Source organism: Heliconius melpomene, chromosome 20, assembly GCF_056956725.1.
Source record: "Heliconius melpomene rosina isolate 202511_hmr_F chromosome 20, ASM5695672v1, whole genome shotgun sequence".
Lineage (NCBI taxonomy): Eukaryota > Metazoa > Arthropoda > Insecta > Lepidoptera > Nymphalidae > Heliconius > Heliconius melpomene.
In genome coordinates this window covers 11,123,887-11,150,642 of record NC_140408.1, presented here as the reverse complement: position 1 = coordinate 11,150,642, position 26,756 = coordinate 11,123,887, and the positions used below count along the sequence as shown (strand labels likewise).

The window sequence follows — 26,756 nt, the reverse complement described above, 5'->3', positions numbered from 1 at the left end:
TACTAAAACGTGGAAATTTAGAAAAAAAATAGTTTACATTTGCCATAACTCTTTCTCATTAAGGTAACTTTTTTAAATTTAAATGACAATTATGTTTCATGTTGCACTTCCATATAATCACTTTTCACTTCGTTTTCTCTATAAATAGAGATTTATTTGATAAAAGGTGCCTAAAAAGTTCCTTAATTAAGGTAGGTACGATTGTAAAAATAAAACGCAAAATTGAAAAAAGTGTTATTAATAAGAATTTTTACTTATTATTGCTTAAAACTTTACATAAATAAACCAATCTTCTTCACATCCACCTAAATTACCATCAACTTTAAAATAGACTAAACTAAAATCAACCAAATTTGTGTGAAATTTATAATTCACATATTCTTAATAAATAATTTAAAAGATAAATTAACTTATACTAAAAATTCCTCCCATGACTAAACTAACGGTACTCTTTACTAGTTTCATTTGATCGATACTCAGCTCCTAGCTTTATTTTAATTTAAAAAAACTTATAGAATAAAATTTGGTAATTTCGAAAACTTTGGTAATTTCCAAAAAAAATGTTTTTTAATATTAAATGAGTATTTCCATTACTCGAATTTGTAATTAGATTAGATTTAAAATATATAGTTTTTTTCTCTTTGTTATCAATTTACACTACCATCATAGATCAGTAGGGACACGATGGTTATGAATAGATATTTTATTAAAAGAAACTTTTACGTTTATAACATAAAAGGTGTTCTATTTCTTACAATCAATGGCTGTTTTTCTACTATAGAAAGGAAAATTTATGGAAAGGAAACATCCCACGCCTCTGTAGTATGTCAATAACACTTTAAAATGTATTCAAATATAATATAATAAAACATATATATTTTTAAAGTTATTGTGCATATTTATATTGTATACAGTAAACATATGCAGTTATTGTTTGTGTTGAATGCCATATGGAAAATAAATTATCTTTACAATGACATAGAATTTGGCCAATAATAAATTATATACAAAACTTACTTTAAGTTAAAGCAAATTACTTTAATTTGTGTTAAGAATTAAATTTTAGAATAGTTGTATATACTATTTATAAAAAAATAAATATATCAATATATATTATTTATCTTATAAGAAGATAAATATAAAAACAATTTTTTGTAGTTTTATTACAAATATATTTATAAAGCTTTGTAATACTCTATTGCTATTTTTTTTCTAAATGAAACAGTACTCATTAGTAAAGTAAACAAAATTTTACTTTAGTAAAGTAAACATATTTTTTAAGTTTAAATTTGAAAAAATATTTTTTGCTATCAGTGCACCAACACAGTGTTTCAACACAGCCTTTATAAAATCCATACTAAAGCTAAAACAAATGATTTATAAAATATATAAAATATGTTTAATAAGTTAAATATATGCATGCGACATGACATACCAAATACTTTTTAAATTTCTGCATGAAGATAAAAAAATAATCATTTGCTACTTATACTAATAATATACATATTTTTTATAGATAGACATGCAGTACAGACATCTTGTCTGTAATTTCTACTCTCAATCGTAGAAACTACTACTCAATCGTAGAAATCAAACAAAATTACGAAATAAAGTTAGCAATAAATGGTTTAAATATAACATTCATTTTTTTTTTAATTAAAAAGCGTACTGAGTAATATATTCACAGAATACACCTTTTTAGAATCATTTGTAATGATCCATTACATAGAAGTTAACGCCGTTAACGCCTTGTCATGCCAGACTGGGGAGACATAAATATTTGTGAACATATAAAAATACCAACTTAATTTACCTTCCATTTAATAAGCAACCAAACCATTTATAAATCTATATAATACAAGGACTATCATAAAGCACAATCAAAATCGACACAGCTCATTGTTTCAGCATATACACGACATGTTTAATACAATTTTTGGCATACATTAGGATTTTACAAAAATAATACTTAAATATCGTTTAACTTACTGTGCGTACAATATTTGTAAATTTTTGTGTGTCAAAAAACTAAGGCTTATTAAGTTCAATATAAAACTACAAGTATTGATATAAAGTCACAATCCAAGCTTGGTCTAAATAAAAAAATGTTCTTAAAGTATTCACGCAATAAATAAACTTAAAAACAAAATTATTGCACTAATAAGGACACTAACAACGACTAAGCGAGGCCGTCGTGGCGCAGCGGCACAAGGGTGTGCCTGTAACGCGACGGTTGTGGGTTCGATCCCCACTCGAGGACCTGAAATATTTATTTACGTTTATATTCCATTTCTTCGCTCTGATGTCGAGGCAAAGCGCGGCGTTGAGTTCTGCCACGCAACACGCAATGTTTCCAGAATTCGGCAGAAAGTCGGGAACGGAGTGTCTTAACACTAGGTTCCCTCTGCCTACCCTGCTGTGTGCGTGATACAGCGTGAAGCTGATAGCTAATTAACAACAACCAATGTCTGTCTTTTATAAATTTAAAATAATTTAAATTATTTATTCAGTCAACTCAGCCAACACAGGTTAAGTAGTCGAGTCAGGTTAAGTTAGAAGGTAATGACTTCTATTATCTTTTCTCATTCAATTTACATACATATTATAGTGATAAGATATATTCTTCATCATAATAAAATATGTAAAATTCTGATGTCAATGAAATTAGATGCAAAGTGTTTAAAAAAAACAATTGGGTAATACAACCTTAATATACTAGCAAAATAAAATGAGTTTTAAGTGCTATACTTATTATTATTTTCAGCATAGGCCCTAATGGGCAAAGATCCTAGTGTATAATTATTATTTATATACACTTAAAATTCTCATTTATCCATAGCACAGCGATTATCCAGAATCGTTTTCATCTATATCCATGCATATGTAACTTTAAGTAACATCAATAAACTTAGGTGCAAAAACAATGTGGCAAAATCACGGTCGATGAGTTGTGGCCGCCCTGAAGTTAGGATTTCTGAACTTATGCATATTGTGCACTCGGGAAGAAAATAATCAAAGTAACAAAATTTCTTAAAAACAAGTATGCGGTACCCATTTACAGCCGACTTCAGGAAGGATACGGCTCGGCGACCGAAGTGAGCCAGCGTGCTATTTCATTAGTGCCGAGGACGGCACTCTACTTTCCATACCAGCCATCCACGTCTTTACCTAACTTGGTCATACACTAACTACAGGTCAGTATGCGGCAGTAGCGTATGTTTCCTATCGTGATACAGCTGCCTCGCCGCCGCCGCGTGCCGCGCCAGCCAGCGCGCCACGTCTGCGCTGTCGCACTGGACGCGCGGGCGCCGCACCACCTCGCCCGCAGCACCACCCAGCCCCGCGCCACCCGCGCCCCCCGCCACCGCACCCCCGCCGCCGCGCACGCCCAGCTCCACGTACCACGCGCCGGAGGAGAACATCGCCGTGCACGATACTAGGTTGCTATTGAACAATATCAATATAAATATTATGAACGTAGCTATTATAAGTCCACTTAGTGGTTTAGTAGTCTCATCTTTCTAGAACTGGGATATTTTTTGGTTCGATGGTTCTTTCGGCGGGTAATATTTAAACTAAACGTTTTTAGGAAACGTCATTAAATTTTAACGCAGCGGCATTTGCACTTGCACCTATTAGAAACCAACCAAGCGCCCTGACCACTGTAGGGCTTACATTCTGATCAAACTTCGCCGAAATTCTTGTATTTTATTTTATTTTGACGTTTCATACCCAGCCAAATGCTGGGTATGAAGCATAGAATTAATAATATTTTTTATTGTTTTTAATGAATTAACATCCATTTTTGCAGGACGTACCTGAGATGCGTCTCCATAACAACTTGTGGCGGTCCGTGCTTGCACGTCACAATACGCAAGTACGTATCCGACAACAACGCACGTATGTCGTGCGGCGTGTCACGCACGGTGCGGTGCGCCAGGAATCTCTCGCCGACGGCGTTGGGCAGTGCCAGCAACAGCGCCGCGCCTTCCGCCAGCGCCGCACAGTACCGCGGCAGCGGCGCCACGCCCGCGCCCGCCAGCCGCGGCGCTCGTGCGCGCTCGGGCGCCCTCGCCGCCCGTCGAGCTGTGTCGCGCACTGCCGCCGCCGTCTCCGCGGCCAGGTCGAGCACGCCTATGACCGGCTTGGTGACGGTGCCCACCAACCCCTTGCCCACACCTGCGAGGAAGCCCGCCACGCCCTCCGCAGCGGCGCCCTCATAGCTATGTTTTACTAGTGATGTCATACCACCTGGAAATAATTAGTAAATAAATCACTGCTAATATCATAATGTTAAAGAACTACTGGTTTGAGATAAGAAAAATATCGTTAAAATTATGTGTCGAGGAAAGTTATAGGTTAAACTCTATAAAGATACAAGTTATATAACATTACGTTAATTAGCTTAGATATGAAACCATAATTTTAACTATTCTATAAAAGCCTAATACAATTAAAACAAAACAAATTTTGTCAAAAATTAAAGTGTTTTTTTTTTTCTTATTTAATTCTTATTAATATACAGGGTGGAAGAGGCAGCGCTTCTTTTACTGAAACTGCATATAGGGTAAAATATTTGAAACCCAGAATTAAAAAAATAATCAAGGTACCTCAACGGTTTGGACGTAGGATTTTCTTTACATTTCACAATTTTTATTCATACCTGTATTTCGTGTCACGCACACATACGTATGCCGCTTTGACAGGTAAGTGTGTGCGTGCCTGTGTTATACTTTACAAATGGCGTTTAATTTTAAAACGATAATTTTATTATTTATTTTGTTTGAAAAAAAAACTTTTTCATTTTTGAGAATTTTTTTTTTCGGAATTATATTAGGCTCTTATAGAGTAGTTAAAACTGTGGTTTTATTTAAAGTGGCGCTGACAATTCCACCCTGTATATATATCGTTGTACAATAAAACGCCATTTGATAAGAACTACGCACGCAATCACAAACCTATCAAAGGGACACCGCACACGTCTCATTCCGAAATCGATTCGTAGGTACTGGCGGCAAAGTTCAAAGTTCTTTAACCTTTTCGTAGCTACGTCACACGTAAACCAGAATGGATAAATATCGTGCAATGAAAAAAAAAATCCTACATCTAAATTGATGACATATCTTAATTATTTATTTTAGGTATGAGTTTGAAATATTTTTCCCTATATGCTGCTTCCGTAAAAGGAGGGCAGACTCTTCCACCCTATATAGAGTGTATGAACGTACCAAGTATGCCAAGTCCCAGTCCACGGAATCCCGCCGCGATATGTGCACCAGCGGCAGCAGAACGTATACGACGGCGTGTTTCCTCGTGTGCCTCATCACCCACTACACGCTCCAAGCCATCACCTAATGTTTCTGCAAAATAAAACATGTCACATAATATAGACACAATCATTGAGATTGCGCTGTGCCGGTACGCCACACCGGTTTTAAGTTTTTTTTTCGATGATCAAAATTACAAAAAAACCATATAACTATTATCTCAAATAAAATTATTTTTACATATTCTACTTAATATTAAAAAACTAGCCACAAATATACAATATATACCTACTATAAAAAAAGTTTGTACCATACCAGAAACTTTAGCAGCAGAATTAGAAATGCCATGTGTAACATTCTTGAGCAATGCCCCCACGTTGCCCTCCAGCAGCAGACCGGACACGCCCTCCGACACGTCTGCGACAAAACCCAGCGGGTTGCCCAAAAAGTCTACCGAGCCCAGGATCTTTGCCGCTTGCCATTTTAGCTCCTTAAGCATAATTAGGAATGTTACTTAAAATGTTGTTTTTTTAAAAATTTAAATGAAAAAAAAAGAATCATATAGGCGAACCAAGTGTCTACATTTAAAAATATTAGAATCTATCTAGATTAAACTAGGTAGATTTTGAGATATAGAATTATAATTTATTGACTATCTGTATTCTATACCATAATGAAAAACCAACATGATAATGTTGTATACTTAAATTAAATTCCACCTATACTCGATTCATTATGGCATGAGATAAAATGTAAAAAAAAAAAAATTGTTTCTGAACCATTAATGACGAAACGGTCCTACCCTACCTACCTATCTGCTATATGATACATTTTTTGCATCTTTTGCTCATCTTTTATCCCATGGTCAATGCATCTTTGCCAAGCTTCTACTGTTAAAGTTTTTATTAATAAAAACAACAAAAGTAACAACGGAATCATATAAATTCAATGAAAAACTGAAATTGGCGAATATAATCTGACGGATGACAAAATATTTTAATATAAAGTGTTCACTCGTCATAATTTCAGTATGTAATTTATTTTTATACTATTAAAATATGCATCGAGTTTGAGAAGAAGTTGGCTTTTAGGTGTTTTTACATGTCAAGTATTTAAAAAATATTAAATTTAAATAAAAAAAAACAATCAAAGTGAATCGAGTATAGATTAAATTAACCATCTCGGACGAGTTATAAAATTGAAAATTTAAAATACCTGTTTTACGTAAATAACTAAACTAAAGTTCATACAATATTTTTTTCATTTCTTCGCTCTGTTAACGGCGAAACGCGGCGTTGTGTTCCGCCATTCGACAAAAGTGGGAAATGAAGTGTATTAGCACAAAGCTTCCTCTGTCTACTACATGTGGGATGCAACGGGAAGCTGAAAAAAAATGATATCTTATACTTACATCTTTAAAGTGTTGTAATAGATGTCTTGCGAGCGAAGTCGCAGTATCGAACACGTGTGCTCGTACAAACGGTTCTAATTCCACCGCCGCATCCTCAAAGCGAATGAACGTCAGTCCCAAGCGACGTTTAAGAGCACTTAACTCGCTTTCTAATTTGTTTGCCGTAAACATTGATAGTCGTATCTAAAACATACACAAATATATATTAGATAATTAAATTTAAATTTTTATCTTAATAATAAAATTTGGCTTAATATGATAAACTTTACATTTTATTATTACCATAATAATTAGTTTCATAATGAAAGAAGTATGATAAGAGTTTTTATCATACTTTCTTAATTAGCAACGCTTTAACATATTTATTAAGTTTGCTTATACAACATACTGTCCCCAGTGATGATGAAAAAAGTATCTAATTCTGTGGTCGCACTGTCTTTATCGCTTAAATTTATAGTGGAATCTTATAAAAATATGCATTAAAAAGTAGCGAATGAAATATGCGATTTCATGCTTTTTGTCGCCGTGAGGAATCAATCAATGAATATTAGCAGCTCCGTAAAGTGGTATGTAATATATGTATACCTGGCTCGGAATAATCTTGATGAGCGCCACGTAGTACCGTGTGGCGTTGAGCGCCGTGAGCTCGTGCAGCACACGCCGCGTCTCGTACTCCGCCTCGTCCGCCTCCTCTGCGTCCGTCGCGCACGCGCCGCCTTCCACCCACGACCACACCAGGAGGATTAATCTGTAGTTAAAAAAATCATATATTAGAGGTACAACGATTATGGTACATTATTTTAGACATACCATTTGCAATGAATTAAAAAAAAATCCTTATAGATGATAAGGAACCGAATGTAATAGTCAAAGAGGCCGTTACTACGTATATACTGTTGTTACTACTTTATCTCACATATAATTCCTTTCCTTTGCCTATCTATGATTAATGTGACACTCCGTTCCTCCGTCCCTAAATTTTGCCTAATGACTTAACTTTTGACTCAACTCATATACTTTTACATATTTTATCATAAGCATATAGACAAACCTCTCATCCAATCTAACAGCAATAGGACGCAGTGCCACCACAAAGTGATTAAAGTACACGGCGTTGTACCGCGGTGGGGCACGTGTCACCTCTAATGACACATGTAGGGCGGGAATACTGCCGCTTTCGCCCAGGCAGTATAGTAATACGGGGCTTGGAGTGTTGGGTAACTGATGGAAAATGAGAAACATCACTATTAGGCGTTTACGTTACTAAAGATTTGTTTTATATATTTTTTTTTCTTGGAAAGGTGGTTACTTTGCAGCGCAACAGTTTGGGTACGATTTCCACTGGAGGGAATAAATTATTTAATATATTCATTTCTTTGCTCTGGTAGCGTATTTCGTAATATGTATTTATATAATTAAAATAATAAATGAAAATCAAATTAACTTTGTCACATTCATACATTGACTAAATCGTTTATATATTTTCAATATACAATACATACCTGATTATCCCACTGCATAGAATCAACCGACAGTGCGAGATGCGCGTGCGCGTGCGCCCTAGCCGCCGTCAGACGCACGTGCGCAAAGTGCGCGTACAGCAGTTCGGCGGGTGGCCAGCGCGCTACCAGCGACACCGACAGCCCCACCAGCGACACCTGCAGACCCCACTCACGAGAACTACCTTCGTCCGGTGTGCCCTCTGTGCTGTCGTCATCGTCAGTGCGGTCTACTGTTTTCTTGTCCTGTACATGACAAATGTAAATGATATAATTGAATATCAAAACAGCGGCAACGATAGCAGCACTAGTGACACTTGTAGGCCTAAATGACGATATTATTTTTGTTATTAGTGTCCTGTATGTTGCATATTATCTTAACAATACTTACCGCGTCCGCGTAGTCCTGTATGCGCACGCGGCGCGTGGGCCCGTCGGCGCACAGTGTGACGGCGAGGCGGCCGGAGCCGGGTCGCAGCGTGCGCCACCACACCGCCTGCTCCGGCGGCACCGCACCACCACCCACGTTGCTACCAGGCAACCCCAGCACCACGCGACCACCTATTAAACATAAAAATATAGCAGTAAATTAATATTTTAATTTTATGAATGATGTTGGTTGATTATACAGGTGGGAAGCGTCAGTGCTCATTTTACGGGAACAGCATATAGGGTAAAATATTTCAAACCTATGCCTAAAGAAAATAATCAAGATACCTCAACAGTTTAGACGTAGGATTTTTTTCCGTTTCACGATGTTTATCCATGCCTGTATTTCATGTGACGCAGTAACCCATATACCAATACACATAGCACCAATACAGCATAGATACCAATAACGTAAACAGATACTACTACAAAAATACCACTTTAATAAATTTTGAGGTTAAATAAATTTTGCCGCCAATACCTACAACTCCATTTCGAATGAGGCGTGTGCGGCGGTATCCCATTGATAGACAAAACAAAAACACTTTGCTTTTGCATAATTGGTCATCATTGCATTCCAGAATATAAAAGATTTTTAACCAGGCTTGTTAGGTTAGATATTCTATGTTTTACATATTTTTAAGGTAGGGAGAGGAAACTTGAAAACCTGGGGACTTAATTAATTTTAATAGTTACAAGTAACTACTAATATTCTTTCACAAGTAACGAGTTCAAAAAAATTTAAGGGTTCGCACTGCTAATTATAAATATAAAATAAGAATAAAACCAACCAGGAGCCAATCCCATAAGTCCATTCTCAGGTTGCACGCACAGATTAGCGTGCGCACAGGCCATGCGCGTGCGGGGCGCGGTGTGTGGAGCGTGGGGGCTGTGGGCGGGTGCCACGAGTCGCCACGCCTGCGTGGAGGCGCGGCGCGGGTCCGCGCGACGTAGGACCAGCGCCGCCGCACGACCAGGACGGGGCGCTGCTTCTTCTATGTCTAATACCTGTAAAGAGCCAAAAATAAATAAATCGATGAAGGATGCACAGATTAGACTTTTCTTACATTAAACTATTTTCCTCTCGAATTGATATATTAATGTTAAAAATATAAATAAAAAAAAATCGTAATAAAGACTCGATTAAGGCAATAGTTTCTTTTACTTTTTACAAATAACAAATAACATTAAATGGTTTTTACAAAATATGAATAGTAAAAAAAAGGCCTAAACAGCGCCATGTGTTGAAAAACTATCCACTATTTTTTATCAATTCTATTATTTAATTTATATCTATGTATTTTAAAGATACCATTGAGTGGGGTGTCAACGTATTTTCTTCCGAAAGGGCGTCAGTGGGCTGCGGCGGCGAGCTACCTTCGTGAATGAGTTGGTCATTAGGTCCACGGCGCCAAAGCTGTGACCTATTTTGAAAAGCATACATAACTCAAATAAAAAAACATCGAAAGAAATTTAAACTATATTACTAAAATAATATTGTTTCTATACCTATCGCCATATCGCTTGCGCGCTAATTGCACACGCGTAGAGCCTAAAGGAACTTCCAACACCAAGATTCCTTCATCCTCAGCACCCGTCCCTGCCTGCTTATTACTATAAAACAATTTAAAATTCCATTATGATCAAAATTCTATTAAATATACATTTTTAACAGACTTAGTTAGGACATACCTGGATGACTGTTCAGGTGCAGTAGCAGCAAATGCAACATATATAAAGTTCTGATATAACAGCGTTTGCGGCGCAGCATGTAACGCATTCAAGGGCACTACAAGTCTCGGTCCACCGGGTGCCCGTAGTGCAATAGCCGAAGTTCCCTCGGGCTCCGGTAGCGCCCAGCGAGCCCTGCCACCAGCTCCCACCACGCACTCCTCAATACAGCCGACCTGGTGGAACATGATGGCGACTGGCGCGAAATTATCTATGCGCAGTGGTGGTGGTGCACCCGTGGCTGAACTTAGTACTACCAGTAATGCAGCACCTTGTGATACTACCTCTACTCGTAGGATGCGGTATGATCCGCCAGTTTCTCTGTGAACACACAATATACACAAATACACACCACAATACGTTATTACAATTAGATGGATGGATTCGGACAATTCTATGCACAAAATTAAGATTTAAAGTCCGTATTTTTTTGTTATACTATTTAGTTAAAAACGTCCATGAGATACAAGCGTGCGACTGTAAACGCGACAGATTGTAGGTTCAATTCCCACTTTTTCATTCTCTCGCTCTGGTACAAGGTTACAAGGCAAAGCACGGCGTTCAGATCTTCCACTCAACACAACACTACTATACACAAAAAAGTATAATTGTAAATCGACAGTTTTGGGTATGATTTTCTATTGGGGGAATGAATTATTTTCATTTCCTCGCTCTGATAAAACTACAAAGCGTCGCGTTTAGTTACGCCGCTCAACACTAAAAACAAAAATTTTTATGTGCATGGTGAACGGAGTGTATTTAACACAAGATTCCCTAGAATATATATATATTGAAGCTGTAAGAAAAATAAAAAAGACAATAACAATCCAAATAAGTGTAACCTGCAAGCTATATGCAAACTCCGTGGCGTGTCAATCCTGAAGCCACCCGACCACGCAGTAAGAGGGCGCGGCCCAGTGGTGGTGGTCAAGTCCGAGGAAGACTCAGATGCTAACACACGCACACACAGCAGCTGGTCGCGGTCCCAGCGCGCCCAGTGCCATGGTAGATAGCAGCCCGCAACTGCTGATACGTGCGTTGCTACTGCGCCTGGATCGTTCTAGTTACAAATGTTTACTTTAACTATTCAACATATAATAAAATACAATGTATAAGAAGTATAACAATATGCAAAGGTTCCGCGAGCCGTTAGCCCTATGGGCGGCCACGATTCACGGACCGTACTATATGCAGAGGGAAGTTAGGGTTAAGATACACTGTTCCCTACTGGCATAACTTAATACAATACAAAGCCATAATTGAAATTTCTAAAGATAAAAAATTAAATTCTGAAGTGAGGGAGGATACAGAGATTTTTAAGTAACGTAATTATGAAACATATTTATATAAATCGTGCTAGCGACAAGAATATCTCTTGTCTTACAAATAATAACGAATGAATCAATAAAAGTTTTAACTATCAAGCAACCATTTATACGCAACGTATCGTCTTTAAATTCTACAATTTTCTTACATGAATAACAGTTAATACACAAAAAATAAAACCAACCAAAGTAGTAGCAGTACATTTCTGAGCAAACTGCAAGCAATGATCCGTATTATTATGCAATTGATATCTTGGAGTCAATGTAACTATGTTAGTCCTTCGATACCGGCCGCGCCCCGCGCGCACCGCCACGCCTATTGCGTACGCGCGTTCCTCGCCCGCCACGCCACCTGCGCTGGTGGGACCTGTTTGAAGACGCTTTACTGTTACACCCGGCCCGAGACCGAATGGGGAACACCACTGTAAATGGAATAAGAAAATGTTAATGTTATTTTTTTGTAATAAGACCTAGAAGAAGAGAATTAAACAGAATAATTTAAATTTCCTAGGGATACTCAATTTTTTTTTCTAGACTTGTCTGCTAAGTAGGGTAAAAATTGACTGTCTGTAAAGTCGAGGACGATAGTTCTACGTGATACGTTATATATAAGAAAACATTGATAAAAAGTTGCATATTTTTATGAATTATATTGAATTGAATTATTCTGACAGAACTGAACTCAACTATATAATTGTGATAGCTTTAGTAATAAGCAATTTTTGTTTAATTCCATTGTATAACAATTTTGTATTTTTTATAGCTTATAAATACATTAAGTACACATCGGGATACTTCAATAGCCCGTTTTGTCGTATAAGTAAGTGTATAATGGTGTGGTGTAGCCACCTCGGCATTGGGCGCGAGCGCAGTGCCGAGGCGCGCGCTGACTGTGGGCCCATCGCCGTCGGCGAAGGCGAAGGGTAGCGGCGCCACCATGCGCGCCACCTCGTGCTCCGCGAACTGCCCCGCCGCCGCAGCATCGCCGCCGCCGCCACCCTCCGCGCGCACCACCAGCGGCAGCCCCGTGCGATTCACCACCCAGTACGCCGCCGACACGGACACCTGACATTATATTATATTCATTAATATCATTCTATTACCATTAATTAACTCGTCATGTCTGGAAAGGTGAAAACGGAAAACTTTTTTCAATTCTATAATTTATTATTTTAATTATCTCTCAATTTAGTCGTGGCGCAGCGTTTAAAGGGTGTGAACAGTAACGCGACGGTTGTGAGTTCGATTCAAATTCGAGGAAGTGAAATATTTATTTACGTTTATATTTCCATTTGTTCGCTCTGGTGTCGAGGCAAGGCCCGGCGTTACGCCCTTGTGCTGTCACACCCTTGTGCCGCTGCGCCACGACGGTGAAAAAAATGTTCTTTTACTTAAAACGATGAATTCTAAACGCAAATAGAAAAACATCCCCCACCTTGATACCATCAGTCTTTTTCACAGTGACTCGCGCATTCAGATAGAGACGTCGACCGCGCTGGTCGCGCAGCTTGAGGCGCGCCGAGAAGGAGCCGGCGTTGGCAGCGCCACCCACACTGAGCGCTGACGACCAGCCGAAGCCCTCCAGCTTGACGGTGAGCTCGACGCCGTCCTCCACATTGAGCTGGTGGAAGGGCTGCGTGTGCGCGGGCGACAACGTGCCGGCGGCGCGGTCAGCGCGGTACTGCAGCTCCAGCGGCAACAGGTTCTCGAGGCGCAGCGCCGGCACCAGCGTGATGGTGTGCGCGGCCAGCAGCTCGGCGCGCTCGCGCTCTGGTGGGAAACGCTCGCGCACGACTACGCTGCAGAAGCGGTACACGTGGTCATGCGGCGCGCGGCACTCGTGGTGCAGCAGGGCGGCGGGCGCGGCGGGGGCGGCGCGCCAATCCAACGCGGCGGGCGCAAGCACGGGCTGCGGCGCTGTGTGCGCGCGCACCAGCGGCCGCGCCCACACCACACCGGGTCGCGCGCTCAGCGGCGCCGCCCAACGCTCGCCCGCGCCCACTTGTGCGCTGCGTGTGCCTGCACATACATTATTGTCTTATACAATGTACAACAGAACAAAATATTTTAAATAGACCATGTATTTTTTCCCACACTTTACAACTCACAAATGTATATAAAATGCTATAATATAATACACTGACAATATATATAGCAATAAAACATCAATATGTGAAACAAAATAAATACCTAAAATAACAATTTGTTACACACTAAACTTTTCTTTTCATTAATAATCCACAACAATCTACATGTGAAACTAATATAATATAGCGAATAAAGCTACAACGCTCTAAAGTACCGACTTAGCTGCATGGCGTCACGATACAATCAATATAATACACACAGTTGCGCGCCTGACAGTGTTAAACAATCACCGTAACTAAGAAAGAGGGGCGCGGCGGCAGTGGTGGCGGCAGCGGGGGCGGGGGCGGAGACAGCGGGCGTAGGCCGCGCGGGCGCCGCCAGTGCGGCGAGGGCGGCGCGGCGTCGTATCGCGGCGCACGAGGCAGCCCAGGCCTGCTCCGCGCTCGCCCCGCGCCGTCCTGCGCACCAACCCACCACTCACCACAGGCCCTACTAGCCTAACCTACACGACAACTCACTCCACGGACGCGACATTGAAATTTATTTTTTTGCTATTTTTATAAAATTACCGTTCATATTCATTCAATATATTGTCTTATAAAAGTTTACCACAGATGGTAGATCTCATGCAATAATATCTCATACCTACTTTTGACATAATTAAAGGGAAAAAGAAAATGATAAATTTATCACAATTTAAAACGGACATTAAATGAGTCATTCTATAGTTTTTCAAAATCACATTTGTATTGGACCTAACGTAACTAAAAAATATTTCTACATCGTAAAACACATCGTAAAGACAAAAAAAACCCCAAAAATATTTTACTTGTACCTATATGCGCAGCAGAAAGTACAGAGGCCGCGGAGAGTGTGGAAGGTACTGCGGTCGCGCGATCGAGGCGCAGCTCCACGGGGTGTGGGAGTGCATTGTGCAGCTGCAGCGCCGAACGCACTGCTACTAGCTTGCGAGCGGAGCCCTCCAGCGACACTTCCAATACTACATGCGCTTCTATGCCGGTTTTCTGTAATTGTATTAATTTGAGATAACAAACTCGCGTTGTTGTTCATCCCACTAGCGTTTTTCTCTGTCTTTAGCCCAAAACATTGTGTATTAAGTGACCAAATTTAACTTTATGCTTTGTTTCACTAAAACAAGGAAATGCCATGAAAGGAAATGAATATTCAAATATCAGTCAAGTTAAAAAAGCTTCATGAGCTTCATCATCACAACATGTACATTAATAAATATAATAAATGAAAATGGAAAAATAGAAAGTTTTGACACTAGCCTCAATATCAATCGTGTAAACAAATTCAAAAAACTTAACAAAATATAAATTAATTGCAAAGGTCCATTTCTAACATGTGGACCATTGATAGATTTTTGGGGCGGATACCATGTCTATAATTTTATATTTTCTTATTTCTCTCAAAAGACATGTAAATATATAAATCACCGTATGGGTAATAGTCCTGAAGAATACTCCAACCCGATCGACGCACACGGGGTCGGGCGGCGCCCATCCGTCCACGCGCAGCACGAGGCGGTGCAGGGGCGCAGGCGCTGCGGGGGCGCGGGGCAGTGCGCGCGCTCGCCGGGCACCAAACGAGAAGGGCTCCGTGTCGCCCGCACGGACCATCACCCAAGAGTCGTCGGGACTCGAACTATATTCTGATTCGCCTGATTCGCGTAGTCTAGACGACATTTTGGGTTAGGTTATATTTAAGGTTAGTATTAATTATAACCACCAACAATAAAACACTTTTCAGATGATTTCTCAGAGAACTAATCAAAAACTTTCCTTTAGCAGGAAAGTGAATATATCGCGAAATACAACATAAAATATAATATGTTCTGGTTTTGTATATGTCTATTATAAAAAATGTAAGTGAGGAAGAGGTTAAATACGAGTATAATGAGCGTATTACTTTTTTAATTAATCCTTCATGAACAAAATTTTATTAGATAAAGAAAGATTTTGATGCATAAGAAATTATAAGATTTTTCAACATAAAATTAAATCCATCAAAGAAGCTAAATAATGATGTTTGCGTGAAATTAATCATTTCAATAAGATTATCATTTATCACATTATCATTTATGAAAAAAAAGCAATTATCCCACTATCGTGAATCAACATATAACTCGTTATAAAACGTATTATAAAATACTCACTCTTCCTCGGTAGTGGTGAGTGTGGTGAACCATAATCGTTGTCCGGTGAGATTAAGTAACGCGTACGGCACAAAGGGCGAACGACGCCGATGACCAGCAGGGCTACCTTTAGGGGACTGCTCTGATGTCGTCGTCTGTATATGTATATATAACAACAACAAAAAAAAGATTTTTTATTTATACAGACATCGAATAAAGAAAAAATATAAATACATTTAAGAATTCTTTTAGTTTTGATCTTGATTTAACAGGGTGTGCTTATGAAATAATCAATGTCTAGTAATATAGTAAGTATATGTGTTAGAATATATTAGTTAGTATTTTTTGTCTCCCTGGTTTATTTCAAAAAGAGAAACTGCTAAAGATATAAGTTGCTCAACTTCAATTTCCTTCAATTACCCTTTCAGTACAAGATATGCATAAAAACAGCATAATAACAAGAATATATTAAAACATACTGCACCTGAGGTGCATAGTAATCAGCGGACCAATTATTGCGCACGAGGTGCACGAGGTCGACGAGCGCGCTGGTAACGTTGGTGTCGAGGGTATCACGGGACCGTACCGCCAGCGCCACGCGACACCGCGACAGCGCGCTCGATAGCGTGTACTCCCAGCCCGCGTCGAACCTGCACAGCCATTGACACTATATACTAGTGTAGTGGTATATTATAAGTACAGTACAGTCGCCACGCCGTAACCACTGTGAAGTTAGGGTTTCTGAACTTTCTGAACTTTTGAACATTGCTTACTCCAGAAGAAAAATATATAAAGTAATAAATATTATAAATCAAAACTTCGCAGGCATCTTCTGGGTGGCGACGACTCGTCGACCGTCCAGTATAGTGGTATATTATAATATTAAGCTAGCATTGAACATATTAAAATATAAGAAAAGCTCAACATTTCTTTTAACCGTCCGCTTTACATAAAAAGACTTATATGTGTTAGGTTGTGACTTAATATTGCACTAACTTTCGAAGGTAAAATGTAGGGGATAAGATATATAATACATACATATAATACATAGAAAGTGGGAAACAGAGTGTCTTAACACTAGGTTCCCTCTGCCTACCCTTCTGTATACGGGATACAGCGTGAAGCGGTTTTTTTTTGCTTTAATTTTTAGCTGACATTGAATAAGAAGTAATATACAATGCAATTAAAATAGCAGATTTTTATCTACCCTAAAAATAAACACAAATCACAAAAAAACCCAAACCAACAATATTACCTCCAAGGCTCTATAACAGGTTCCCACCCAGACAATATCCTATTATAATAATCAACACTAAGTTGAGCTCGTAGTCGCCCTCCGCCAGCGCCTACATTGGAACCTCGGCCTTCGCCCTCTCCTTTATTATCATCGCCTGTGGTACCCAGCTCGGGCATAGAACCGGCTGGACCGGACGGCGTTGATACTAACAAAGGATCCTCAAATGATTCTTCCACTTTGCGTAAATCCTGTAATAATATATGAATAAATTTACGAATGTAAAATATTTTTTACTTCGCCATGCAGTTGAACTCGCTTGGACTATACTACTACAACATGCTTTTATTTTTTAGCTTCACGCTATATCCCGGACACAGCAGAGAAAGCAAAGGTAACCTGGGCGAAATTAAAGCTATTATTAGATTATTTTCACTTACTTGTTCCACTTCTAGGTCGTTTAAAGACACTTCAAGTAATGGCACATCAGAGTCCAAGCAGTCATCTATTACACATAATGTTACGCACTCTGCTTCCACCTAAAATTACAACAAAAAACCATAAACCAATAAAACTTTATTCTACTTTAGAAAAAAAAATTAAAGTGTTATCATATCACAATTTTACTGTATTTTGTAAAGAAATACAATTATGAACATATATTTTAGATAAATGTAGCATAAAAGGTTTCGCCATATTTTTAATTTTCTTTAGTAGCCCACATTGTGACTAAATGTCTCGAAAATTGGGCGTAGAAAACGCAGTATTCTATAACTATGTTCCTACTGCCGAAATCATATACGGAATGCGGCGTAGAAATAAAAACAAATAACTAACCTGTACAGCCCGTAGCGGCCAATGCTCGTGTCTATCAGGAGGTGGTGGAGCAGGTACAGGTGTGGGTCGTAACCAACGAGGTAACGTGGCCACGCCCACGCCCACGCCGTACCCGCCCACGGGGGCGGCGCGCATGTGTATACTGTTAGCTGGCACATCTGGTGGCTGTTCTTCAGATTTACCTATAGAAATCATATATGGGATCATTAAATTACCTTTTTAAGGGAAAAGTCTAAGTCATTACATTGGGAAACGTGAAGGGATCAAGTAAATAAACAAAGTTTATATAGCCCACCGTGCTAACCGGAAACAAACTATCACAATGTACAATCTAATATTATTTGGGATGTGACGATGCACAGCATCTGTGAGAGGGCGCTGTATACTTCCCTTTGATTATCCAATGATGTTCACTTCCGGTGGTGGTTTTCGACCAATCAGCGATTTGGAAGTCACGTGGTCCCAGGTGGTAGGGCGCTGGTTTGAATAAAAGCTGCGCCGCTACGCTTCTAACCTCATAGCGTCGTTATTTCCCAATCGGAGTAAAATTGCTGCAAGTGAAGTGTTATAACGAAGAAATGGAGGAGCATAATCAGTGCAACAACGCGGTTCCGGGTCACAGTAGTGCGGTCGAGGACTCGGAAGCGGGCTTGGCAGGATCGGCATCAAATCGCAGGCGTCGTTCTTCATCAGCAAGTTCAAGTTCGTCGACATGTGGTTCGTCATCAGAGGTAAAAAGGAGGAGAACAGGTGAGTCATCTCTTGATATTAAGAATCTTGTTGACCAAATATCTCTATTAAATAACATTTTATTACAAAATATCGGTTGTAATAAATCATCGACGCCGAGCACTAATGTCCTGCCAAGCCCGCATGCAACAGAACCCACACCAGGACCTAGTACAGCGCTGGAGGTTCAGTTAATACAACCTATTAACCCTGATAATAGTCTTGTTCCGTGCTTGAGATTAAGTGAGGTAAAAACGGCAGCTAAAGATCCTAAAGTACCGGAAGCTAAGCCGGAAAATTTGAGAAGGCTTCAAGGTCTGCAAAAGTTTGGTCAGAGAGCATGGAAAGATGTGCGATATGTAGATGCATTAAAAATTCATAGCGCCACGCCAGGTTTTACTGACTTAGAAATTAACGATGAGCTAAGACAATTTGCAAAGAACAAAGATTATGTAGTAAGTTCAGAGAGAATATTGGCTGCTTTATGTAATGCTTTAATTTCTCAGAGAGATTTATTAAACCATAGTTTACAAGAGTTTATCAATTGGTCAGCGTCACCTAATATTACATTATCTCCATCAAGTCTATATGACAAGCTATTGGAGTTCTTCCGTCCCTCATCGAAATTTCATAAAATAAGTGAGGAGATAATGCAGCTTGTTTGTGGAAAGCGAGCGGAATTCATCGAAGTTCGTCGGGAGCGTATCCTAGGTGAACTGTCGAACAGGAACCTACGTGAGGGTCTGCGAAAGATTCCTCCCAGTACTACACACTTGTTCGACCAAGAACAATTGCAGGTCTATATTCGCAACACGGGTGGACTAGACAAGTGGGTTCGTCCGTGGTTTGACTCTGCGAAAGGTCAAACGGTCAAAGTAAGCAAGGCACCTGAAAGCGCTTTGGTTGGGGTGCGGAGCGCTAGAGGTCATCGGAACCAGCCCTTTCGCCAAACATCAAATAGGCGAAGAAATCAAGTTACAGCGGATTCATCTAAACAGAGCTTTAAACACAGGAAGAGTAATCCCAAGTTCAATAGAAAAGATAAACATGTTAGTTGATTCTCAACGGGCACAATTTTATGGGGGCTGCCTCCGAGCGTATCGGAGGCAGTGGCAGATGCTTGGGGCTCCGAAGGCCCTTCTCGGTTTAGTCACGGGAATGCGTCTGCCATTTACCTCCAAACCGCCGATGATTCTGCCATCAGAAAGAGTTGTCAGGCGGTGCGAGACTGCACGATCACAGGATATGTCAACTCAGATAAAGGAACTATTGGAAAAAGGCGTACTGGAGATTGTAAATCCGAAAGAGGCGGGTCCAAGTTTCTTTTCGACAATGTTTGTAACAAAGAAAAGCAACGGATCAAAGAGGCCGGTATTCAATCTAAGACGTCTCAACCAGTATATAGTTCCGAAAACTTTCAAACTAATCTCTCAATTCCAAGTTCCTCAGTTCTTACAAGAGGGGGATTGGATGGTAAAAATGGACCTGACCTCGGCTTATTTTCATGTGAGCGTCATAAAGAGGCATCGAAGGTTTCTGCGGCTGATTTACAACAAGGTGATCATGGAGATGACGTGCCTCCCTTTCGGGCTGTCGTGTGCCCCCAAGGTATTTTCGTCGCTCACAAACTGGATAGCGCAGTACCTTCGATCCAAGGGTATGCGAGTGATAGTGTATCTGGACGATTTTCTCGTAGTAAATCAATCGAGGACTACTCTTCGCACTCACGTGCAAATAGTGATCAAATGCATGGAGTCTTTAGGTTTGACTATAAATTACAAGAAATCTGTAATCGAACCAACTCAGAAGATCGAATTTTTAGGCGTGATATGGAACACTCTGGTGAATTACAAAGGCTTACCAACGCAAAAAATCTGCAAAATATTATTAAGGACAGAGAGAGTGCTCCGAATACAGAAGATGTCTATAAAGGAAGCACAGATAGTTCTAGGGATGTTGAACTTCGCGTCCTTCGTAGTACCAAGGGGACGTCTTCACTGCCGTCAGCTGCAACTGCTGATACGGCAGCATGTGGATCAACCAGCCGGAGGGAAGGTGGAAGTAACATCACCAGTGATAGAGGATTTACTATGGTGGAATACAACACTGAAAAGCCCTTTGGCCCGGAGCAGGTTACACAATCAGTTGATACAGCATTTCCTGACTACAGATGCAGCAGATTTCGGGTGGGGGGCACACTTAGACGATCAGATGATATCAGGAAAATGGGAATGCAATCAGAAGAATTGGCATTCCAACCGAAAGGAAATGTTTGCAATAATAGCAGCAGTCAAGTACTTCAGGTTACAACTCAAGGGTTCTCACTTACACCTTCAATCAGACAATCGAACGGTAGTAGCCTACGTGCAAAAGGAAGGAGGAACACGATCGACAGCACTCCTGCACATGACTTATCAGTTAATGAAGTTGTTGGACAAAGAAAGCATAATCATGACGGCAGAACACATACCGGGAAGGTTCAACAGTGTTGCAGACAGGTTGTCCCGTGGAAAGATTATATCAGAGTGGCACCTTTTGCGACCCGCTCAGAGGAGGGTGTTTCAAAAATTTGGGACGCCGCAGATAGATCTTTTTGCGAGCAAGGAGACGAGAGTGGTGAAAAGGTACGTTACCAAAGATCATCGGGATCGATCAGCAGACTTCTGCAATGCCTTCAGTCGTCCATGGCAATACAATCTAGCGTGGATTTTTCCGCCGCCAAGTCTAATACCACGGGTTCTTCACCACCTGAACTCGGCCCAAGGGATATATTTAATAATAGCACCAATGTGGCGGAGAGCGTATTGGCTACCCGACCTACGACGGCGAGCAGTGAGCAGGCCCATGAAAATCGAGAACTTAGATCAAGTGTTGATAGATCAGAGCACCGGTCTCCCTCCTCCTCTCGTTCACGAAATGGAATTCTTCGCCTGGAAGATAGCAGCTGGGGTAATATCATAGAAAATTGGTCAATAGCTGAAAAATTACTCTTAAAATCAGGATGGAGGGAATCAACCCTTAAAACTTATGGGCCGGCGTGGTCTCGTTGGTTAAAGTTTTGTTATATAAATAAATTCAATGCCAAGGTCCCTAATGGTATTAGTCTATCAAGGTTCTTAGCTTTTCTTCATTTAAAAGAGAGGTTAGCCTATCAAACAATACTCTTACATAAATCAGTGGTTCTAACTTTCGGCCAGTTAAATAGTAATGATAATTTAAATTCACACTTTCTGGTACGACACATTCTAAAGGCTATCTCTCTTCAGAGTCCTAAACCACAAAAATGTCCTACATGGGACCCAAGCGATCTACTGGCTTGGCTGCAACGGTGTCCTCCGGTTAACAATAATAATTTATATGAAGCCTCTCGAAGATGTGCTTGTCTTTTATTATTAGCATCTGGTAGACGTGTTCACGATCTTACCCTTCTCAGAATTTCGAAGGGCAATTTTATTGACATCAAGGACCACGTAATTCTATATCCAATTTTCGGTTCAAAAACAGACACAGCTACATACAGGCAATCTGGGTGGAAGCTATCTTGTCATCCCAATCAGAACGTGTGCCCAGTATACTGGATTAGGAAGGTAATTCAATTGGGCAATCAAAGGAGAACGGTTGAGTGTAAGGACGCCTTATTTGTGTCAACTCGAGGACCTACCCAGAGTGCGTCACGTACCGTTATTGGAAACTGGGTGAAAAGCTTATTAAAAGAGGCCGGCATCTCGGCACCCTCAGGGAGCTTTCGCTCAGCCGTAGCTTCATTAAATTGGTATGAAAATTTCCCCTTAGAAGAAATTCTCAATCGTGGTAATTGGCAAAGTTCAAATACCTTTGCAAAATTTTACTGCAAACAAATGATAAGTAGACCTAATACACAAGGTGTGAATAATCTTGCAAATAATTTTGATCCAGTACAATAATGAATTTAAGGAAATAAGGGTGATTTACTTTGGTTAATTCTTTGTAATTATTAGGTAATAAATCAATTTTACTCATATACAATGTTATCATTTTATGATCATTCTGCCATCTTACTAACTCTGTTGTAAGTTTAATCACATAGCGTCGTGCGTGGTCACCAGGAGTTATAAACACGTCTCTCACAGATGCTGTGCATCGTCACATCCCAAATAATAGTACAAGTTTTACATAACAATGAAACTTGTATTATTGTGGAGAGACGATGCACAGCATCATTTTAAGGCTCCTGGTGAGAATCTGCTATGAGGTTAGAAGCGTAGCGGCGCAGCTTTTATTCAAACCAGCGCCCTACCACCTGGGACCACGTGACTTCCAAATCGCTGATTGGTCGAAAACCACCACCGGAAGTGAACATCATTGGATAATCAAAGGGAAGTATACAGCGCCCTCTCACAGATGCTGTGCATCGTCTCTCCACAATAATACAAGTTTCATTGTTATGTAAAACTTGTACTATTATAAATATTATATTTAAAAAAGATGTATATGACACAGTTACATGATGTATAAATGTATATACATAATTACCTGAGAGTGCAACCCTCGCTTGAGCAGGAAGCGACTGCAGCATGGACGCAAACATGCGCATGTCGTGATACGACAGCCGCAAATTGAGGGTGCCCATCGCGATCTATGTACAAACATACATCAATCAATGAACCAAACACGTATATGTATGTTAAAATTGAATTAAAATTATATCAGCTTCACACTGTATCCCGCACACAGGAGGGTAGGCAGAGGGAACCTAGTGTTAAGACACTCCGTACCCCACTTTCCGCCGAATTTTGGAGGCATCGCGTGTTGAGTGGCGGAACCCAACACCGCTCTTTGCCTCGACACCAGAGTGAAGAAATGAAAATATAAATATAAATAAATATTTAATTTCCTCAAGTGGGGATCGAACCACAGCCATCGCGTTACAGTCACACCTTTGCGCCGCTGAGCCGCGAGGGCCACATGTTGATATGTTGTTGTAATAAATACTAAAAATATATAAAATACATATTTACTTTTCTTAGAGATGAATAGACCTCTACGTATATGTATACCTCTACCTATACGCAAATGTGCATGTGATTAATTTAACAAATGTTTACGATTTAAAAATGGCCATTAAATTTTAGGTATAAGAATAAAAAAACATTTTATACAACTCACTCTTAACACCCCATCCCCGCGTAACTCGGCGTGCAACGCAGCGGGCTCCACTATAGACAATGCCGTTTCCTCTTCGAGGCCGAGCACGCACGAGAACAGCTCGAGCTCGCTGAGCTCACATACTACGGGACGGGCGGCTTCCGCGCCGCGATATGTTATTACTGTTGTACTCTGAAAAATAACATATTGTAATTTATTTTGTATGTAACTAGACCAGTCGGGGCGCAAGGGTAGAAGCATGCGACTGTAAACGCGATAGATTCGACTTCCCCTTGAAAAAGAGAAACGGAGTGTCAAAAAGTGCAGTCAAGCAAATTGAACAAGCTATTTACACTTTACATATGAAGACATAATATCATTATAATACAAATAATACTATAATACGTATTCGATATCACTGCTCTGTGAACCATAAGAAGGAAGGATAAAAAAAACAAAGCATTTTTGTATTTTCCAATCCTCACCTGTTACAAACAAAGTTCAAAAACAATCATAACCATAGGTATCTTTACACTAGATTCCCTTTGTCTACTCTTCTATATGTGGGCACAGCGTGAAGCTGAAAAAAACATACCTTAAGTATAACAGCATTAGTATCCCACAGTGAAGCATCCTCTACCAGCACTAATTGAGAGTCGGTAATATTCAGCTTAAGTTCCATGTGGCCGCTGCCATCTTGTGCACCGCCTTCGCCTTCACCGTCGCTACTGCTGCCGCCCAAACCGCCGCCCCACTCTCCATTCTCGCTGTCCACTGATATATCCTCTCTAAAAATCATATTTTATTAATTAATAATGACTTTAAATGGAAGAAAAACTTTATGTTCTCTGAGACAAATATAATGATTAATTTACAAACAAAGAATAATATGCAAAAATATATCTTACAAGTGTAGTAAATCAGGGTCTGTGGGTGGTAAAGGGGGTTGCATGATGAACTGACTGGCAGCTTCCCACCAATCCAAGATGGCCATTAATCGCATGTTGTTTATCAAAATTGTATATGCTGAGGAGTCTGGTCTTTTCCTGCCATGAAAAAAATATGTTAACAATATAACAGTTTTATTTTACTACATATGAGCACATTTCAATGTCCACTTTCCTCATTTTAATATGCCAAATATATATTTTATACTATATCAATTAATTGAACCAATCAATGACGATAGCACGTCGCCACTGACTGATTCGATAAGGAATCAGCAGTCGTACAGTAGTCGCAGTAGCACAGTATCTGACTTATAAAGTTCGCTTAAGCGCAACAGTTGTGGCTTTGATTCTTACTAAATAGAATAAATCATTTTAATTTTCCTCCTTCTGGTAACAAGACAAAGTGCGGCATTTAGTTCCACCACTCAACACGGAATGTATTAAAAATTAGGCAGTGCGCGGTTTCTTAACACTGTGATCCCTCTGTTTACACTGCTATATGCGGGATACAGCGCAAAGGTAATTAAATATTTTTTTACATAAAACAACAAATTTAACATAAGCCAAGTAAAATGAGTACCTGGCATGAACCTCAGCTTGTACGCTGTGTCGATGATCAGGCAAGGGCTGCACAATGTGGCTAAACACATTGCCTCGTCGATTGGCCGGTTCAGCGGCGTACCTGGTGTCACTTACTAAAATCTCCTGTAATATTTAAGTTATATACTTCTTAGAGTCAGTGACCAGGCTACCTGTTGCGTTATTGCACAAACTAAAACTTATCGTTAGTTTGCGAATAAAATTTCAATTAAAAAAAATGTTGTAGAACAATTCATACTATGTTAGTGTAGTAACGTACGTTTCTTTACAGATATTGATAAGTTATGCATTATATTCATAGATCACATATTAATTTTAAATACGACATCAAAATTACTCAAGCGTATTATAACAATAGCTAAAACCTGTTTACCTGTGAAACAAGATCAATATCCTGTGACTGATCCGAATACGATTCGATAAGCAATCTCGACTTGATAAAGTTGATATTAGCTAGCGGCGGCGCGCCACGGGCTCCCCTTAATTCCACACAAACATCCTGCAAGTCCAACTGCAAGGACCAGGCTATCCATACTGCAGCATCTACACCAGGTGTAGGAGAGCCTAGCACTGGGGGTTCCAGTAATTCGGTGCAGGGTTCCGCCAGATTGTGGGCGAGAACGCCGCGTACGACGCGGTACTGCGCCGCGTCTAATGACAGCTGAAGCGTGGCCAGACGTCCCTGCACCGTCATCTCCGGTACTGTGTGTAAAGTACGAATACGACGTTTAAGTACGAATTTATTATTATTATTATTTTATTAACTGTATAAACCTATCCTGATATGCAGGAAAAAGCGTGAAGCTGTTTTTTTTATAAAAACAAATAATAACCATTATGTGTATCACAACAATTCCTCTCCAATTGCAGTGTAAGCCTGGCAGGCGAGGGCAGCAGTGGTTGTCCACGGCATCGCAGGCGAAGTTCACCGTGGGGGCCGCTTGTAGCGCGCGCGCATCTTAAGGAGAGCCCCTCGATACTGATTGTGCGTACATCTAGGATCTCGCGTTCCGCTGTAGAAACAACAACAGGCCAATTATTTGTGTGTCCATTATATATAAGTCATATGGTAGTGTACGGGATGCCGTACGAGTGTTTATAAATAAAACAGTTTTCTATAATAAATATATAATATTAATGCATCTAAAAATATAATGAATTAAATGCAAAAATGTATTGAGCCACGCGCGGTACTCTTAATGACCGAAAGCGATGAACTGACTTATTATAATTAAAATATTGGTATTGAGTAATTTAGGTCATATAAAATAAATTCAAGCTAAACGCTACATGTACGCGCTTGCTCGTACATATTCCCGGGCGGGAAAGATGAGGGTTAGTAGAAGAGATGAGATGCTGCGATGATAACAAGGT

General features: G+C 39.9%; 2 protein-coding genes across 2 annotated transcripts in view; one reads left to right on the top strand and one right to left on the bottom strand.

Moving 5' to 3' along the window:
- Nucleotides 1-222: 222 nt before the first annotated feature.
- The window catches only part of Vps13D (vacuolar protein sorting 13D), a 54,632-nt gene continuing 28,098 nt past the window's right edge, over nucleotides 223-26,756 (bottom strand). Inside the window, exons 30-60 of the mRNA XM_085205037.1 lie at nucleotides 26,216-26,395; nucleotides 25,756-26,084; nucleotides 25,363-25,487; nucleotides 24,741-24,878; nucleotides 24,428-24,620; nucleotides 23,854-24,024; nucleotides 23,221-23,323; nucleotides 17,980-18,161; nucleotides 17,583-17,681; nucleotides 17,164-17,393; nucleotides 16,393-16,558; nucleotides 15,930-16,063; nucleotides 15,211-15,448; nucleotides 14,586-14,775; nucleotides 13,098-13,681; nucleotides 12,512-12,727; nucleotides 11,848-12,084; nucleotides 11,180-11,397; nucleotides 10,299-10,658; nucleotides 10,116-10,220; nucleotides 9,919-10,030; nucleotides 9,398-9,614; nucleotides 8,569-8,738; nucleotides 8,181-8,423; nucleotides 7,730-7,899; nucleotides 7,264-7,426; nucleotides 6,679-6,861; nucleotides 5,583-5,757; nucleotides 5,229-5,360; nucleotides 3,819-4,251; nucleotides 223-3,444 (exon numbers count right to left, since the gene is read on the bottom strand). Coding sequence (XP_085061163.1) covers nucleotides 3,189-3,444; nucleotides 3,819-4,251; nucleotides 5,229-5,360; nucleotides 5,583-5,757; nucleotides 6,679-6,861; nucleotides 7,264-7,426; nucleotides 7,730-7,899; nucleotides 8,181-8,423; nucleotides 8,569-8,738; nucleotides 9,398-9,614; nucleotides 9,919-10,030; nucleotides 10,116-10,220; nucleotides 10,299-10,658; nucleotides 11,180-11,397; nucleotides 11,848-12,084; nucleotides 12,512-12,727; nucleotides 13,098-13,681; nucleotides 14,586-14,775; nucleotides 15,211-15,448; nucleotides 15,930-16,063; nucleotides 16,393-16,558; nucleotides 17,164-17,393; nucleotides 17,583-17,681; nucleotides 17,980-18,161; nucleotides 23,221-23,323; nucleotides 23,854-24,024; nucleotides 24,428-24,620; nucleotides 24,741-24,878; nucleotides 25,363-25,487; nucleotides 25,756-26,084; nucleotides 26,216-26,395 — 6,452 coding nt within the window. The 3' untranslated portion in view covers nucleotides 223-3,188. The remainder of the gene's footprint in view (nucleotides 3,445-3,818; nucleotides 4,252-5,228; nucleotides 5,361-5,582; nucleotides 5,758-6,678; nucleotides 6,862-7,263; nucleotides 7,427-7,729; nucleotides 7,900-8,180; nucleotides 8,424-8,568; nucleotides 8,739-9,397; nucleotides 9,615-9,918; nucleotides 10,031-10,115; nucleotides 10,221-10,298; nucleotides 10,659-11,179; nucleotides 11,398-11,847; nucleotides 12,085-12,511; nucleotides 12,728-13,097; nucleotides 13,682-14,585; nucleotides 14,776-15,210; nucleotides 15,449-15,929; nucleotides 16,064-16,392; nucleotides 16,559-17,163; nucleotides 17,394-17,582; nucleotides 17,682-17,979; nucleotides 18,162-23,220; nucleotides 23,324-23,853; nucleotides 24,025-24,427; nucleotides 24,621-24,740; nucleotides 24,879-25,362; nucleotides 25,488-25,755; nucleotides 26,085-26,215; nucleotides 26,396-26,756) is intronic.
- LOC146527986 (uncharacterized) lies at nucleotides 18,370-19,766 on the top strand. Its single transcript, XM_085205042.1, has one exon. The coding sequence runs from the start codon at nucleotides 18,558-18,560 to the stop codon at nucleotides 19,764-19,766; it is 1,209 nt and encodes a 402-aa protein (XP_085061168.1). The 5' UTR covers nucleotides 18,370-18,557.